General features: G+C 34.7%; 1 protein-coding gene across 1 annotated transcript; it reads left to right on the top strand.

Annotated features, from left to right (window-relative positions):
• The first annotated feature begins 12,204 nt into the window (after positions 1-12,204).
• Positions 12,205-17,876, top strand: LOC147282808 (S-sulfo-L-cysteine synthase (O-acetyl-L-serine-dependent), chloroplastic-like). The gene is made up of 11 exons (XM_086247681.1): positions 12,205-12,488; positions 13,058-13,167; positions 13,509-13,566; positions 13,683-13,946; positions 14,060-14,197; positions 14,411-14,462; positions 14,567-14,616; positions 16,129-16,188; positions 16,421-16,501; positions 17,238-17,405; positions 17,575-17,876. The coding sequence occupies exons 1-10, from the start codon at positions 12,255-12,257 to the stop codon at positions 17,325-17,327; spliced, it is 1,137 nt and encodes a 378-aa protein (XP_086103807.1). The 5' UTR covers positions 12,205-12,254; the 3' UTR covers positions 17,328-17,405; positions 17,575-17,876.
• The last annotated feature ends 1,255 nt before the right edge of the window (positions 17,877-19,131 follow it).

Here is a 19,131-nt window from a genome sequence, read left to right as displayed (position 1 = left end):
GTATATCAAACTAAATCCAAAGCGTTCACTGTTGTGTTTTAATTATTACTCGCAAGTGTACATGTCTATATTATAGACGACACTTTACGAGGTCGATCGTCAAAGAGTGTTGCAAAATAGATACACTAACTTAAAACTCTAAATCAATTTAAATCTAACCTAGCTAAGAGTTGGTTGGTGATTATTTGATGAAGACTAAAATAAAAAGGAAAATAAATGCAAGAAACTAAAGTGCAAAAAAAAAAAAAAATACAAGAGAGAAAGTTGTAGGAATTTAAACAATGGTAGAAACCAAGGTCTTGGATTCCACATCACCATTTGACAACCTAGAGCATTTATCTAACAAATTCTCAAAGGAGAGCATCAAAGAATCAACTTGATGCTCTCTCCAAATATTTTTATATTTTAAGCACAAAAATTATATCTTTAGGTATATTATTGTCTAGCTTAAGGATGTACAACTTCTAAGTATTCCATGTGAAACCAAATCTAAGGTAACTACAAGGAATCAAAAAGGGATGCTTATAAAAACTACAAAACCAAGCATTTGGTAGGAGTACGTTCCAACTACCCAATATACATGACATAATGGGTGAAAGAAACCATTTTCCACTTTAATGACAAATAATATTTATTAAATCTAGTTAAGCACATAGAGGAAAAATATTAAATAAATAACTAATGGGTCATACTATGGTGGTGTTTCCTCAACCTTGATGAGGAGGTTAGAAACCCACCATGATGAGTTTCATCCCTATAAAATAAAATGTAAGAAATAAAATAAGAAAATACTAAGTTAAAGAGAGCAAGATAATGAAATAACTAAAGGATAGATATTAAATAGAAGAATAAGATAAAAATGTGCTACAAATAAAATAAACTCTAAAACTCTTCCATAAATTCCAGTCCCAAGGGGCTGGAAATTTGCTTACCAAACTAGAAAATAAAATTCATAATTCAAAACTCCTCAAAATAGGCTAGAGATGTGTCTTATATAGGCCAACACATCTCTAGGGGAGGAGGAAATTGCATGGAAGCTTCAGCACACATATCTAAGGGGAAGGAGGAAATTGCATGGAAGCTTCAGCACAAATATCTAGGGAAGGAGGACATATGCGGGCATTCATTGGGCCAGCAGAAGAAAAAGAAACCAACACCAACAACAGCTGATTCCAGGTTGTGCGACTCGTGTCGCGTCAATAGGGGGAGATAGAGGTTGCGATTGGCGGCTTGGTGATGCGGCTCAGTGCCAGGTTTTGTGTGAACTCCCAGTGACTGTTCGGATGGGCTCTCTTTTCTCTTCTCTTTTCCTTCTTCTCTTCCTTTTGGGCCTGCTTCACTTGGGTTGATTTCCCTCTTCTCTCTTCTTTATTTTGGGTTGAACATCTTTTCTCTTTTCTTTGGACTTTTCAAATTTAAGGCTTACAAAATTACAAAAGCAAAAATAAAATAAGTCTAAAATAGAAAAATAAGTAAATCCTAATAAAATCTAGGAAATAAAACAAAAACTAATAAAACCTAATAATTGACTAGTTAATTAAAATGAGAAATAAAATTCTAAAAATGCTAAAAGACAAGGACTATAATGTAACATTTAAAGGTTAAATAAGTGCTATAAAATGAGCTCAACATTCACAATGTCTTGAGATGAGACTCTCTTTGCAATGCTTGAGAAAGAAAATTAGTGATTCTCATAACTTTATTCATCAAATACATGCAAAACACAAATTCAAAGAACCTCAATGTTATATAAACACATTTAGCCTCCCCACGTATAATGCCATTGAATCCACGATTCTTCAAATTTTCAAGAACTTCACTAATTGCATCATAGAAAACAATCAAACTATTAGCATAATTAAAAGGCTTTTTAGCAAGATACCCACCTGAACTTTGAATTGATTTGTATGTTACCATCTAAATTAAAAATTGAAGCAAGTTGTCCCCTGAATTAAATTTTGTTTGCAAGTTACCACCTCCATCCAAATCCTCATGAGTTTTTTAGTCTTTTCATAGAGAAGAACTTGGTTGGGGAAGCTTTTGCCACCTCAGCATGTTGAGTGGTAAGGCCCAACCAATTACAAGTGGCCACATATACAACTATTTTTTTTTCTATTTTTCTATTTTTACAAACTTTAAAAATTAATTAAAAATAGCTCCGGATTCAGAAAAATATACAGAAAATTCTTACGGACTCATCTTGAATAATACTAATTTACTATAGAGTCAAATTACCAATTTACCCTCTAAGAGTTTCCAGAAAATTTGAGAAGTCCAAATTTATTTCTAAAAAATTAAAATAAATTTTCCTCCATAAAATAAATTCTATAAAAATTATAGAATTTCCGTAAAATCTCAAAAGAATTCTAAAAATGATTTTGGAAATTACCAAAAACCTAATTTAGAGAATTCTTTCGAGACTTTTCGAAAATTCTAGAATTTTTCTTGAATTTATTTTCCTCTAAAACTGAGAGGTCTTTTGGATAGCAAGTGTTCCCGAGAAAGGTAGTGTTAGTTTTTAGAAGACCAATGGTGCAAACCTTGTATTTTTTGGAGTTCGGGAGATTATCCTATGAATTTTTAAAGAGTCTAGTGTATTTTAATTTTTTAGAAATAAATTTGGACTTCCTAAATTTTTTGGAAACTCTCAGAGGGCAAATTGGTAATTTGACTCTATATTAAATTAGTATTAGTCAAGACGAGTTCGTAAAAATTTTCCATGTATTTTTCTGAGTCCGGAATTATTTTTAATTAATTTTCAAAGTTTGTAAAAATACAAAAATAGAAAAAGAAAAATGGTTGTACACGTGGCCACTTATAATTAGTTGGGCCTTGCCACTCAGCATACTGAGGTGGCAAAAGCTTCCCCACCCAAGTTCTTCTCTATGAAAAGACCAAAACACCCATGAAGATTTGGATAGAGGTGGTAACTTGCAAATAAAATTTAATTCAGGAGGCAACTTGCTTCAATTTTTAATTTAGGTGGTAACATGCAAATTGAATCAAATTTCAAGTGGATATCTTGCTAAAAAGTATAATTAAAATGAGAGCTCCATCGAGTAGTTTCAGCTCAGCTCAAAGAACGAGTATGATTAAGCCCAGTGCTAGTCTCAAGATCTCTAGATTCTAACTTTTCTGCAAGGTTAGCTATTTGAGTATATCTTAACTCAGAAGCACGCTTGGTAGAAGAACCAACAATATTCACAATGAAAGTTGGTTTTGAAAAGAAAAGGAGAACATCTTACACATCTTTAGCTGCCGCATTTCAAGCTAGTTGTAGACGATGAGTAAAACAATGCACATAATATGCATATGGGAAATCATTGAGAAATAATGCTTACAATCCATTTCATGCACCACACATATTATTAGTGTCATCATATCCTTGACCACGCATGTTTTCCACTTAGAGGTTATATTGGGTAAGAACTTTGCATATCTCTTTTTAAAGAGTTAAGGCAACTGTATCTTGAACACTGACAATATCAAAAAATCGTTCTCGAATAAACCCATCACCATCAAGAAATCTTAGAATGATAGCCATTTGTTCCCTATTAGATGCATAAACTGATACATCCACAAGAAGACAAAATTTCGCATCCCTAACTTCCTTGCGAATTTTCGTCTTAATTTTGTTAGCAAGAATACATAGGACCTCTTTTTGAATCTCAGATGCAATGTACTTGGCATTTCCATGAGCATGATCTAATACAACACTTGCAATTCATCATTCATTTCAGCTATAAGATGAACCAATTCAATGAAGTTTCCTCTGTTGGATGAAGTATCAGATTCATCACGGCCTCTAAAAGCAGAGAAATTATTGTGTGTGACCGTAATACCACGTGACATAATGACGTGGTGTTACTAATCTACTTAAATTATACGTGTACAACTATTAATTTATAAAACCCTAAATTCTAAAAAATACCTTAAAATCGTACAAGTATTATAATCTAAGTAGATTGATAAAACCACATCATCATGCTATGTGGTATTACGGTCACATACAATAATTTTTCTTAAAAACACATGCTTGCTTTGCGAGCCACCTAATAGTTCGTATTGTAGTCTTAAGACGCAACCGATTATGTCTCACAATTTTCGATGATTGTGCATCCATCATATTATCAATATTTCTAATTAAGTTCACTAAGTTACTTCACTCCTGCATAGCCTTGTTATGATTATAATTAAGACCTCATATATGTTGCAAAAGGCTACATTTAATCCTATTGTTGTCTCTCTTCCAATAATTAAACCCTTCATGAGTGAATTAAAGATATTTGGTGGATGACTTTCAAAAATGAAGCATGGAAAACAAAATGCCAAATCTTTCTCAACAGAATACTCAAGCTAAGGGAAGTGTGTGAACCAAGAATATTGAAAAAACGACGATTTTGATTTCCAATAAAGGTGTGTGGATAATCCCTGAACTTAGGTTGAAATGGTCACATAAGAATATATGCTCTTCGAACATTATCTTGCTCATTAATAGGATATGTGTATATTCGATCACGTAATCCCGGATCACGTTGAAAAGAGGAATTATCAACGTAGGTTCCTTGAGATTGGACTCGATCTTTGGGATTCAACTCTTTGAGATTTAGAAGAGTGTGGTTCATGAAGAATTGGAGCATCACTTATAGATGGAGAAAATATATTTTTCTTCTTAAAAAAAGAAAGAATAGTCTTTCTTGGTTTGATACTTTGATGATGATTTGACATGTGTTGAATTCATAATTCAAGCAAACAAAATAAATTATAAATTTAAAACTTTTTACCACCAATAGTCCCTCTACTTTCACTCAAACATTAAATTGGTTCCTAAAGTGCATTTTTAATCAATTTTATCCCTTATCTTTGCCATTGAACATCAATTTGGTTTGTAGACATACTTTGAAAATTTGCCAAAAATAGCTCGGGATACGAAAAAATTCCTATGTACTCGTCTTGACTACTACTATTTTTATATGGTGTCAAATTATCAAATTAATTTTCCAAAAATTTGAAATTTCCAAACTAATTCCCCAAACTTTCTGGAAAATACTAAACATCAACTTGATAATTCAAAATACTAGTAGTCAAGACGAGTTCATAAAAATTTTCAGAGAATTTTTCCATATTCTAAGCTCTATTTGGAGGATTTTCAAAGTGTGTCTAGGGACCAAATTGATGTTCGGTGGCAAAGATGAGGGATAACATTGAGTGAAAATGTACTTTAGAGACCAATTAATTTGATATTTTGGTTAAAGTTGAGGGACTATTTGTGATAAAGAGCTCTCGTTGATGTTTTGGTGAAAGTTGAAAGTGCTCTCGTTACTGAGGGATTGGTCACAACAGAACAACATGCAAGCACCTTGTTCCACTCTCTCACAGGCCCACCTAATAACAACATGTCTAACCTTGTCAGATTCGAATGCCCCTGTCTCAGAAGGATGCAAAAATGTCATGTCTAATAGAGGATGCATTGTGTGTGGCATGGTACGTATCAGGGCAGTGCACCAATATTTTGTTCACCTAAAAAATGCCTTGTCTAATAGAGGAGACATTTTGTTGGACGGTGGTTGTCATTGAATGATGCGATGTTGGAATGCCCAACAACACTACTGTATTTCTGTTAATTCGGTGTGTTTAAATTTCATAGTCTGTAAATTTTGTCATGGTTTTGGTTCCTTGCAACACCATAAGAATTTCCAGGACTCTTCATGTTTATGGTACTCTCGTTGAAGGGAAAAAAATCACATAAAAACATGAATATAGACAACAACAGTGATACGTAATATACTTGTGTCCACTTATCAAAGGCTTATGTTAGAATATGGCCAGGTTGATGAAGTTGTGTTTTAACCGTCTATTGGCGACTCGTGCAGTCGTAAAAGTATGCATATTACTCTTCACCAAATTTGTATATCCATGTCTCCTTTGCTACTTTTGGTGACTTCAAGTTAACCATAATAATTACAAATTAATCCTTACACGCTAAAAATGTGCAGGCAAAAATTCAAGTGAATCAGTGCGCATACATAATAGAATACCTCATGATGTCTTCCAATATGTGGTATGATTACTATGGTAAATGATCACTGACATGTTAGACTGGTAAATAGTCATGGTCGGTCTCGTCAATGTCAATACCCTTGGGGTGGAAATGGAATCCATTTTATTGGCAATCCTGACCAATCTGAAGATAGATAATTATGAATGCATATAATAGCTTGGCAGTGATTTGATGGGCTGTGATATAATTATGACTACGGGTCCAAACGCTGTGGATGTAGATCACGGCTTTGAGCCTGAGGATTACGAGTTCTTTTACGGAGGCCCAATGATGGGTTCGAGGAAGAAGCAGACCGAGGAGGAGAGCACCAAAGTTAAAAAGATGAACATAGGCTAACATAAAAGTAGGAGTTACAATTGTGGTCTTGATCATTCTGAAGACAGTTCCAAGACATGGTGTAGATAAGGAGAAAGCTTCTCTCGAATGTGTGAAGGAAAATGGATACCCGAAGGCATCTTTTCAAAAGCATTTCTTACCTTGATAACTCTTATGTGTTCAGTGGGTTGTCGCCCATAATCTAGTTTTAGCCCGAAAATTCTCATCTTATTTTTATCCCTATATGAAATCAAATTTTAACAAGATAGTTCTCCTATGCACCATCCAATGTAATAATTAAAAATTATAAACTTATTTCACGCTTGTATTATATTCACCAAGAGTTGGAAATCTACAAGACTAGAGTGAAATGCCTTCAAGGCAAACTTAGTCGCGCTCATCGAGCGATCAACAATGGCGCCCATGTTGAAGGGTATCGTGATGGGTTAAAGTAGGGCATACAGACTAAGGCTTGGTCTACGTTCCCCAAAATTAATTGGAGCATCTTAGATTAGGTCTTTTCGATTTGTTTACTCGAATATAAATGTTTTTGTTGGTTTTTGTGGCATGTAATAAAGGATGGCCTATTTTGAGGCATTCAGTTAGGCATTTCTTGGGTTGCAGATATTTCTTACTTTGTAATTTTTGGAATTTTGGGTTGTAACTTATTTTCTTAGTTTGTAATTTGTAAACTTCGTAAGGAGTTAAGCACCTTCGCACTTAGCAGTTAGCACCATAATTGCATAACATTACTATTATTAGAATTAAATCAATACAATTTCAATTTTAAGGGTTGGATATGTGCCAACCTAGTTGAGATGTACATTCTATAGTGATGAATTTTCCCCTTTGTTTATAATTAAATTATGTGTTGTTACAGTTGTGAGTTGTGACATTTCAAAATTTAAGTAAAGGTAAAACCAATGAATTAGTCATCTAATTATAGGCAAAGTTAAAACTGACATAAATTAGGCTAGTTGAGATAGGGGCCCGGCTCGGCCCAAATTCTTTCAGGTTCGGGCTAGGCTCAGGCTTGAATTATAGGAGTCCAATAGGGCTTTTGGGCAGGACCGGGCTGAGCTTTGGCTTTAATACACAAGCCCAAGGCCCGCCCATCAGGCTTTGGCTTGCAGGCTTGGAGGGCCAGGCCGGGCTAGGCCCAAAGCCTGTTTAGACACATATATATCTTTTAAAAAAAAAAAGGATTTTGGCTATCTTGTGAATTGGACATGAGACCTCATATAACAAGTTTCAACTCTTAACCAACTGAGCTGACTAGTTTATTTGTTAAGTTTGTGAATCATAACATATTTAATAGCTCTTTCGTTTGTTTACTTCAATAAATTATTAATATACTTATTAAGTTATTATATAATACTATTATGTTAGTAATAGTGTAATACCATAAATAATAAATTTTTAAAATTATATACAATATTACAACTATAATAAAACATAAATGTACATATGTTTTCTTATATATTTTATTACATATTTTTATAAACAAATGATGCCATTGTGTTTTCAACGATCCGAACCGTTCAAATTTTAGTTTTTCACTCAAAGATAATTCGAGCAAAAAATGAGCTCAATCGGAGATGTAAAAGTGACATAACGGTGGTCGAATTAATGAGCGATCTTGGTTTTTCTAATGATAATCGAATGGGTAGATGAATTTTAATTTGGCCGATTTTTTGTAAGGATGATCTTTGACTATGAACATAGAAAATGAACGGGTCAGATTGTTGAAATCACATTGTGATCTTCATAATTATGGAAACAGTAAGGTTTCAAAGGGAAAGTTATTAGAATTATACTCTTCAAGTGTATTTATATGTAGAAGCTCACATATCGATTGTGTTTTCAACGATCCAAACCGTTCAAACTTTAGTTCCCCACTCAAAGAGAACCTTTGCAAAAAATTAACTCAATCGGAGATGTAAGAGTGAGGTAACGGTGGTCGAATTAATGAATGATCATGATTTTTCTAATGATAATCGAACATTCAAACGGGTAGATGAATTCCTATTCGGCCGATTTTTTTAAGGATGATGTTTGACTATCAACATAAAAATTGAACGGTTCAGATCGTTGAATTAATGAACGATCGTGGTTTAATAACTTTAATTATAGTTGTATTATAAAAGTTTATTATAATAACTTTAATAACTATAGATGTAAATTTGTAATGTTGTATATAAGTTTTAAAATTTATTATTTATGGTATTACACAGTTTATACTATTATTATTTACTAATATTATATGATTATAGTATTATATAATAACTTAATAAGCATATTAATAATTTATTAGAGTATACAAATGAAAAACCTATTAAATATGTTATGATTCACCAATTAAACAAATAAACTAGTCAGCTTAGTTGGTTGAGAGTTGAAGTTTGTTCCATGAGGTCTCATGTTTGATTCACAACATAGCCAAAATCTTATATTTTTTTATTGAAGATATATTATGTGTAAATGGGCTTTGGGCCGGGCCTAAACGGGCGGGCTTCGGCTGGGCCTAAGCAAGCCGAGCTTCGGGCGGCCCGTGGTCTTCAAGGGGATGGCCCAAGCCCAGCCCAATGACTATTCGGGTCGGGCCGGGCCGACCCAAATTTCGGGCCTGATCGGGCTTCAGGTCTAATGGGCCGGGTGGGCCTCGGGCCTTGGGCCTTGGGCTTTTTGGTGACCCTAAGTTGAGAAGCCAAAAATTCATGTGCCCTAGTCTTTCGGATTCGAAACCCATTGCCGACCCCTAATGTTGTCCCATTTTCTCTCTCCACAACATTCTTTTAGGTGGAGGTGGAAAATGGTTCTTGTTCAGCGCCTGGTTCCTCATTGCAAGTCAATATAGGCATGTTCAAGTTTTTCTGTTTAGCAGTACGTTTTGAATGGTGATGCTTTGATTGAGTGTTCTAAGCCGTAGAATGTTCACGTTCTTTCATTGAGTTTTCATTTGGTCGAACCTTTGGTCTGAGCGCTTATGCTATAACTTGTAAAGTTTTTGATTCTAGTCATGGCCGCTAAAGCTGTTCAGGAAACTTAGTCCCGTTTTTGGTCATTCAACGAACCATGCGGGCCAGTTTAGACCCTTTATTCTGGCCTTAGTAAGCCATTCAGGAAATTCGATACTTTTGTTATCTCTAACTTGGCATTTTTGGTTTAGTTTTTGCATAATAACTAAAATTCATTCATAATGAATATTTTCCACATAACAGAACGACAAATGGTCTAAAACAACTAAATGAAATTCAAACATAATATTTTTGTAAGTTGATCGTGTTCCAACTTTCAATGATGTGGGACTTGCCAATCCGTTTGTACCTCTTTGAGTTCATAGGATATTTTACCGTATGCTTTAGTCACTTCATACGAACCTTCTCAATTCTTTCTGAATTTTCCTATTGCCTCATCTTTTTCTCCATCAACGATTTTATGAAGAACCCAATCTCCAACTCGAAACACGCAGCCTGATTCTGATAATTGGCTAAGTGAATAGCGGTTGGCTCCCATCGTTATTCAATCAGGTCCAAGTTGTAAGCTAACTGCAAGTCATTTTCTTCACTTTTTGTTGTCAGCGTTTAGGTAGTTAGGAGGCCAATCTCCATTGGTATCACTACTTCAGATTTGTATGCTAGGGTTTCCCAAGTTAGCTGCCTTCTCGTTGTGTGATATGGCTAAAGCACATTATGTGGCTCATTCAGCTATGTAAAGTATTCTTGAGTTAGAGTTTTATGGGCCAAGCTTCTGTTGCACACATGGTTCCCACATGTTCCTTCATTGATCTCCCTTAAGGTTCACTATTCTTGGTCTAGGGTTAAACACCGCAAATATGGTACCGTAAAAGATTTCCTGAATAGCACATCATCAATGATGACATACCTGGCGGCTTTCAGGAGAAGTTTCATGTCTTCATTCAGATCGTTTGGCAACGTTCCTTCTTTCAAGTAGTTGTGTCATTCAATTATCTTTTTTAACTTTGCTATTTTCTTCAATGCTTAGCATATCCAATTAAGTACTCTATGGTGGTGACCATCGTCATGTAATCTCCAAACACAGATGCTGCACATGCAAGCAGGTCCGCTCTTACGTTCTTATTTCAAGGGATCTACATTCTTGAAAGAATTCATAAGTTATTTCGCTAATTACTGGTATGAACCTATCTTTTCATCCTTCATTGCTTATTCCCCTAGCATTTGACTCACGATCAGTTGCAAGTCATTATGAATTTTGAGCTGTTCCCCTAGCATAAGTTGTTTTGCCAACCTTAGCCCCGTTATTAAGGATTCATATTCTCCTACGTTGTTCTAGGCTGGAAACCCATTCGGATAACAAATTCAAGCTTCAGCTTGTCCGGCGTCCGAAAGAATATTCCTGTTTCTGCCCCCTGTTGGTTAGCAGATCCATCCACAAAGAGTTCCCACGTACAGTTAGGTTCAATTTTGTTTTGATTCAGCAACACGCTTTGCAACTAGGTAACATTCCACTAGAAAATCTGCCATCACTTTTCCCTTCCCCATCGTCATGGGCTGATACTTGATGTCAAAGGCACTTATCTCAATTGCTCACTTTATTATTCTTCATGAAAAATCGGGTTTTGATAGGATGGTCCTTAAGAGGTGGTTCATTATTACTACAATCTCATAGGCTTCAAAGTAGTGTCTTAGCTGTGAGAAACGCGAGTATGATTTTCCTGTCGCACTATATCTTTTCTTTGTATCTAGTAGGCGCTCTTACTAACGTAGAAGATTGATTACTGTTGTGAGTCTTCTTCTTTAAAGAGGGGTTCGTTAATCGTTGATTATGATACGGTTAAGTACAAGAACAAAGAAATTAAAGATAACCCCTGAGATTTTAAAATCACATACATCAGCTGAGGTTTCAAAACTGTTGCACATAACATTTTACAGAGAAACAAAAATGATGAGAAAGTATGCAAAAAGGGCATACTAAGGGGGTGAAATGACCTAATAAAATTATTTAAGGTGTAAGGTCCAACGTCAATAGAAATATTTTATTCTTTGTTTATTTATTGTTTTCTCTTGTATGAGGTTTTATGCAACAGTTTTGAAACATCAGATGATGTATGTGTAGTTTTAAAATCTCAGGGGTTATGTGAAAAGACGATAAACCTAAAAGAATATAAATGTAAATAACTCATAATTTTAACTCTTTTTTTTTTTGGCCAAGCATAATTTTAACTCTTTAAATTCCCACATAAGTTAACAAAATGAGATTTTTTTTTTTTTGGCCACGAAGAAAATGAGATTTGAAGATTAAGGAGGGTGTATTCAATTAGGATTTTAAATGACTTTGGTGGAATTAAAAAGTCTGGTGGTATTCAATCAAAACTTTTAAAGAGTTTATAAAAGTCTGGTGATATTCAATCAATACTTTTAAAAAGTCTATGATATTTAATTAAGACTTTTAGAGAGTCTATAAAAGTGACATGGTATTCAAAAAGTCATTGACTTTATTAAATGATAGACTTTAAAAGACTTTCATGGACTTTATAGTGTAAATTATGTTATATCAAAGTCAATAATTCTCCAGTACTCCCCCTACAGATTTCAAAGGATTTTAAATATTAAAAAACTATTAAAAAAATAGTATTTGTTTATTTTTTAAAGAGTGATACTAAACCCCCTAATCTTATTTTTTCACACACCTCATAATTTATTTTTTTCTAATTACTATATCCTCTTATATTAATTTTTTTTCTTCTTATATTTAAAGTTTGAAAAATCTCATAGAGATGCTATCTATTGATGCCCTCTCATAGAGTCGCAATATTAACGACCCACACGGGCCACACCGTACAGTAGTGTACATGAAATTCCCATCTAAAACCCCCGAAAAACCTTTTTCTTAACCAATGGCTATATTATCAGCTCCTCTGCTTCTTCCTCATCCCCATCCCTTCTCATTTCGCCCCCAACGGCGCCGTTTCTCATCCTTCAAGGTTCCCAATACCATTTCATCCACTCATGGAGCTCTTCTCAGAGGACAATTCACTAAGCGGTACCGTTTCGTGTTTGCCAAAGCCTCCTCTGCTTACGCCACCAGAGAAGAGCTCGACACTGTCAATATTGCTGAGGACGTAACCCAGGTTCTGTTCTAACCTCACTATTCCATGCCACTGGTTTTTTCTTTCGCTATAACATATTTTTTAGCACACATTTGTTGAATTTTCATCTGAATAATCTTTCTCAATGCAAAGATTTCAAATGGGTATTTTTGCAATTTTTGCACTACGTTGGTTGGTTACTCAGGAAAAGGAGACGGAAAATTTGTTTGTTGAATCTTTTGTTATGTGTGTGGGTTTGACAATGTCAGAAATTAATGTCAAGTAGGTGGTTGTTGATTTCTTGCTGCATGAAGGACTAGAAATTATGAGGATACGAATTTTTACACTATAATATAGGAAGTTAGACAATGGAAATTTGGGACTAAGTTCAGGAGTTAAAGGGTATTTTTTATTTTTTCTCAAATTTTCTCATTTAATTCGGAATTTTGTAGGTGGTGTTATTATACATTGTCAGTGTAACTGTTGAATGTTTATACTTTACCGATTTCATAAGAATATACTATTTTGCTTTGATAAGCGTATTTTGTGTACATATTTTTTTCATTCTCAAAATTTTTGTTGACTTGAATTGTTCTAATAAATCAATATAGTTGATTGGAAGCACGCCCATGGTATACCTCAACAAGGTTACCGGAGGTTGTGTGGCGAATATTGCTGCAAAACTTGAATCTATGGAGCCGTGCCGAAGTGTCAAGGATAGGTAACCTGCTGACTGGTTAATTGGCATCTTACACCATTTTCTAAATCTTACTAGATTCTTTCACCATTATGTACCAGATTTAAGTCTTACTCTTTTTTTTTTTTGGCATCCTGCTGGTACAAGATCCAGCAGGTAATTGAAATCATCTTATTGATGAAACTTTAGGACATAATTGGCCCATGTGGTAGTAATCAGTTATTAATGGAACTAAGTCTCTTAGCTGTCCACTGTCCAGTAATAATTTCCCCGCCATACTATAATTTGCACATCATTAACCTTTCTGCTTGCTGGCAAATGCACTGCAGATGAACTCATGTAATCTATCCTTTATAACATTTCAGAATTGGCTGTAGCATGATATCTAATGCTGAGAACAGTGGATTAATATCTCCTGGGAAGGTGAGCTGTCTTATTGTCATTACGTATAAATCAATATACCACTCTCATTTGAGATGCTTTTGCAAATCACAATTCAGTTATATATAAGAATTGCATGTTCTTCTATAACTGTGCAGAGCGTATTGGTTGAACCAACTAGTGGAAATACAGGACTTGGTATTGCTTTTGTTGCAGCAACTAAAGGGTATAAACTTATAGTCACCATGCCTGCGTCCATAAATCTTGAAAGGAGGGTTCTTTTACGTGCATTTGGGGCAGAAGTTGTTTTGACAGATCCAGAGAAGGGTTTGAAAGGGGCTTTAGATAAAGCTGGAAAAATTGTTCTCAGCACACCAAATTCATATATGCTTCAACAGTTTGATAATATTGCGAATGCAAAGGTTATTTCTGCTTTTTTCTCCAGCCAGACTTCACTAAATGCTATTGGTTTTCCTATACATTATATTATTAATAATATAGATGTTTGATTAAGATTCACATGCATGAATTACAGATCCATTTTGATACTACTGGGCCAGAAATATGGGAGGATACCATGGGCAGTGTTGACATATTTGTTGCTGCTATTGGAACTGGTGGTACTGTTACAGGCACTGGGCGTTACCTGAAGGTGATGAACAAAGAGATAAAGGTCAGGATGGTTCTTCAAAGATAAGAGTTTTCTTGTAGATATACATAATGCATATTATGTCTCATAATTGTAAATGAGCAACTAAATTATGAAACATACTTTTTCAAGTTTCTGAAATGAATGCGTTAATAAATGCACATGATAACTGTGTGACTTACAGAGTAATTTTGGTTATGTGTCTCATAATATTATTTAGTAATTTTGGTTATCTAGGTAGTAGGTGTGGAACCTGCTGAGAGGAGTGTGATCTCTGGAGAAAATCCAGGTGAAATGCTCTTTATATTTAATTACATCAATTTTCTGTTGCAGTTACTTCTTCAAGAATATGGTGTGCCTTTACCACTTACTTCATGCAAGTTCTTCGTGCAGGTTATGTGCCAAGCATTTTGGATGTTAATTTGCTTGATGAGGTCATCAAGGTAAATTAATTGTTGCTTCTTAGTTATTATTATTGTTACTGTTATTGTTATTGTTAATGATAACTGGGGGATAAGGATGGCTAGTTTGATGGTTTGGTGGGTTTAAAGTTATTGGATAGTGGGTTGGTGATTGTGTAGCACATGTTATTTGGTTTTATTATCTTTATTAGGGTTTGACTCTTGGGGATTTTGTCATTGTGGTAAATAATATATATCCTTTGTCTCATTTTTTTTTTTTGTGTGATAAGAAACACAATTTTGATTAAATAAAGGGATTAATACCATTTTGCTCCTCAGACTATTACACTTGTATCAGTTTGCTCCCTAGACTTCTAATTTAGAAAATTAAGGACTCTGACTTTTTCAATTTTGCCAATTGAGGTTCTTCCGTCAATTTGCACATTTTTTATCCAAATCTTTGAAGGCAAAATGGTCCCTTCCATTTAGATCTTATCATTTTTTCCTCATGCATCATTTTTCCTCTTTTATTTCCCGCTAAATTCTGGTTGATCATCTCGACATTTTTTATGAAAAATGTATAAATTGACGGAATAACCTTAATTGACAAAATTGAAAAAGTTAGGGTCCTTAATTTTCCAAATTAGAAGTATGGGAAGCAAACTGATACATGTGTAATAATCTGGGAAGCAAAATGGCATTAATCCCTTAAATAAAAGATAAAAATTACAACGCAGAGGACAAGGTGTCCCCTTAACATTCACTCGAGTCAACATCTAACGAAAGAAAACAACAATCAAAGAAAAATCAAAATCACTCCAATAAAAAATAATAGCATGAAAAGACCAATCCCTAAACTCAGAGGAAACCAAAACTCACAAGAATGTTCAGAAACGAACTGTATCCCACCAATGATCCACATCCTTCCCCCTTACACCTTAAAAAAATCTGCTAATCCTCTCCATCCAAACCAAAAAATTGCTAACATAGCACATCTCCCTAGTACCAAACCCCTTCTTCTCCAAAAAAGTTTTAACTTTTCACTTAATAACTTGTCCCAAGAATCTGGAATTGCCCAACTCAGTTCTGAAATAATTCCACAAGGAATATACAACAGGACAATGGTGAAATAATTGGTTCAAACATTCTGCATCTCTTTTGCTCATTACACACCATTGAGGAGATAAACACCAAAATGGTCTCCTCCTCACATGTATTCACTTTCCCCTGGGTTAGATTCAGTGAGGTGGTCATTTCTATGGGTTTACCCTGTGTCACTCAAATCATACTTGATTTATTGGTCGGAATGTGACCGGTGGATGTATTGGTATTATGCTGATGATACTATTGTTACTGGAGATGATGCACCTGGTATTTTATAGGTGAAGACATATCTTAGACTACCCTTTGAAGTGAAGGATTTAGGGTCTCTTAGATATTTCTTAGGGATTGTCTTTTATTATTCTTTATTAAGGTTTCACTCTTAGATGAAACTGTTGAAATGGGAAGGAGTTAAATGAACTATCTGATGTAAATTCTTTGAAAAAATTGTAGGTTAGCAATGATGAAGCTGTCAAAATGGCAAGGAGATTAGCATTGGAGGAAGGTTTGCTGGTAATTTGTGATTATTCTTTGATATGGAGTATTTTATAAGCAACAGATTCCATCTTCTGCTATAATTTATCATCTGTTTAACTCAGAAATCTTGGCATTTTAAGTTCATCTAACCTCTTGCTTGCTATCACAATGCCACTGCATGATTCTAAAAGCCACCCCACCCCACTTTGTATAATTCTACTGGAAGTGAGCTAATTTTGATAATTCAATATGCAATACTTGGCCGTAGGTTGGTATTTCATCAGGAGCGGCTGCGGTAGCTGCTATATGTTTAGCAAGAAGGCCTGAGAATGCTGGAAAACTTATTGCGGTGAGTTTTTTGGTTTTTTTAATGTCACCTTATTCCCCCCCCCCCCCCCCCCCCCCCCAATCATGATTATTCATACAATTTTACTAGCTGTACAGTGCACTATTAATGTTATTAATTTACTAAATTAGCTAGTTCTCCATGTTATTATAAGTAACATGGAGAATGAGATAACTGATACATAATGAATTAGTTGAATAAATATAAAATCATCTTGAAGGGCATATGATGTGTTTTAATCATGATAAGAAGCAGAGAAGTTGATGGCCATTTTTTGTGTTATTTTAATAAGGGAGAAAAACTGGGCCTCCTATACTATTGCAGCAATGTTTGAAATGGAATTGACAGAGAATATCTTTGACTTCTCTAGGATCCACTTCCTTGCATCCTCTCTGTTGCTGCGAAGATTCAACCCTTACAGTGACTAACGAACTAACCAATTTCCCTGACTTCCTCGTCTCTTAAATACCATATTGACTGTCAATAAACTATTTTGAAATCTTCATATCATGTAACACACTAGATCGCCACACTTGCAGGAGTACATGCATGTTCATAATGAATTAAACCAATGCATTTTGTATATAACTATAATTGTACCATTCCTTGGAGTATGGCATCTATTTATTTATTTAGTTTTCTTTTTGGTGCCTCATCATGTTATACTTGGCTATTCTACTAGGATATACTATCTAACCTTTATACTACAGTACTTTTATTAAAAAATTTCATGTTGTAGGTTATTTTTCCAAGCTTTGGGGAGAGGTATATTCCCACTGTACTTTTCCAATCAATATATGAAGATGTGAAGAAGATGAGAGGAAGATAAACTATTTCAGACAATTGTCGCAAAGATTGACACCTTACATTTTATCAAGCAAACAGTAACCACCATGTTTCTTAAAAGGTAATTGATTTTAACAATTGTACTAATAATTTTTATTTTATTTTTATCATATCTCAATAAATAGTCTGTGTTCCCAGATCATTTTATATATTTATAATTTCGATGCTGTTGTGATTCACTGATGGCAACATAACCCAGGTTTTTTGTTTTGGCCTCTAACCTAATCCAGGTTAGGTTTTAAAAGGAATGCAGAGAGTAGCTGAACAAATATAAAGTTGGTAAATTGAATTTTTTTTTGACAAGTAGCATGGCCTCTTCTTGTCCATTTGCTTCTTCCACAGGCATTATTTTTGTGTTTTGATTCAGATGTAGGATACATATTTTGTTCTGTAACCTGCATTGTTCCTTGTATGTAGATCTCAGAGCTGAAGAATAAAAAATGGTCCATCATTAAGATCTCTGTGTATACAAATGGTTCGTGATCATCTAGTGGAGTTAGACTATATCAATAATACATTGGGTGACATATCATCTAATCTCGTTCATGTTAGAAATTTATGATAGTTTTTGTACTCGCACTCACAGGGATTAGAACTGTTACCGATCAATGGTTCGTAATCACGTATCCATGATTTGCCCACATAGGTTGTGGATACCGACCTAGTAAGGAGATTAAATGAAGATTGTGGATACCTAATAGGTCGGTTTAAATGAAGATTTTGAATAGACATGACTCTATCCTATCACCTTATTATGTCTTAATTTAAGGAGATTAAGAGAAGTATTGAATGACTACTCCCTCAGAAAATTTCATGCTCCCTTCTTCCACTTACCAGAGGGTTTTTTCTCTCCCTAGACACTCTCCAATAGCTCTTGCCTTTACTCTTGGACTTGGGTACTTGAATACTGAATACATAAGGATGAACTCAATTCGCCACTGGAGGACCTAAGAGCACAGCATATGGAAGAACAACTCCAAACTTGAGTGCACGTGGATCGTGTGTGGCACCAGTGGTTTGGTAGCAAGCAGATCCATACAAATTCAAGTTTTTCCGTTAGCTATACCTTAAACCCGAATATGTGTTGTGGGGAATGCATGCATTTTTGTGACATTGGTTCAGAAGTTGCTTGATTCACCATTAGGATTGTTATGCATAGTTTTGCCATGCTCATGCATGTTGTTTTTCAAAACTCAATACGGAACACCTTTGAAAATTGGTTTTATTTATTTATTTTAATATGGTCTATTTGTTTGAGATTTTTTTTTTAAAAAAAAAAGTGTTGTTATGGTCCCCTATATGTGAGGAACCTCCCCTTAAAATTTCATGCAAAACGGTGAGTGTTTTGGGAGGAAGATGAATACCCTAGTATTTGGAGATTGTGTGTGGCTTTTTTCCTCGAAACCTGAAGAGTAATAAAGTTTAAAAAAAAAATGATCACTTGCTCACCATAGAACGAAGAATTTCTCGCTTAACTAAACACCCAGCAATTAATTTCAATTATTGGAACTGTTCATATTTTAGAGCATCATTCAAAGATCACCTTTATAAAAAATCAGTCAAATCGAAAAATTGTTTAGTTAGTATATTATTGTCAACACCATTTACCCTTTTATCTGACGAACTATATTTATTATTTTATTTGCACAGTTTGGATGACCAAACAAGTACGGATTTGGCTGATTTTTTATATGGACGACCCTTAAGAAGGGACCTATGAAATGGATGTCCCGATCATTGAATTCTCCACTCTGTAGTTGCTGGGTGGTTAGGTGAGCGTGGAATTC

The sequence above is a fragment of the Dryas octopetala genome, chromosome 6, assembly GCF_963921425.1.
Source record: "Dryas octopetala chromosome 6, drDryOcto1.1, whole genome shotgun sequence".
Classification (NCBI taxonomy): Eukaryota; Viridiplantae; Streptophyta; class Magnoliopsida; order Rosales; family Rosaceae; genus Dryas; species Dryas octopetala.
The sequence above is the reverse complement of the archived record's forward strand: the minus strand, read 5'-3'. Positions and strand labels throughout refer to the sequence as shown.

Coding starts and splice junctions, on each gene's coding strand:
- LOC147282808 (XM_086247681.1), top strand. CDS start 12,255: ATGGCTATATTATCAGCTCCTCTGCTTCTTCCTCATCCCCATCCCTTC. Junction 13,947..14,059: donor ATAATATTGCGAATGCAAAG/GTTATTTCTGCT, acceptor CATGAATTACAG/ATCCATTTTGATACTACTGG. Junction 16,502..17,237: donor ATGCTGGAAAACTTATTGCG/GTGAGTTTTTTG, acceptor TTCATGTTGTAG/GTTATTTTTCCAAGCTTTGG.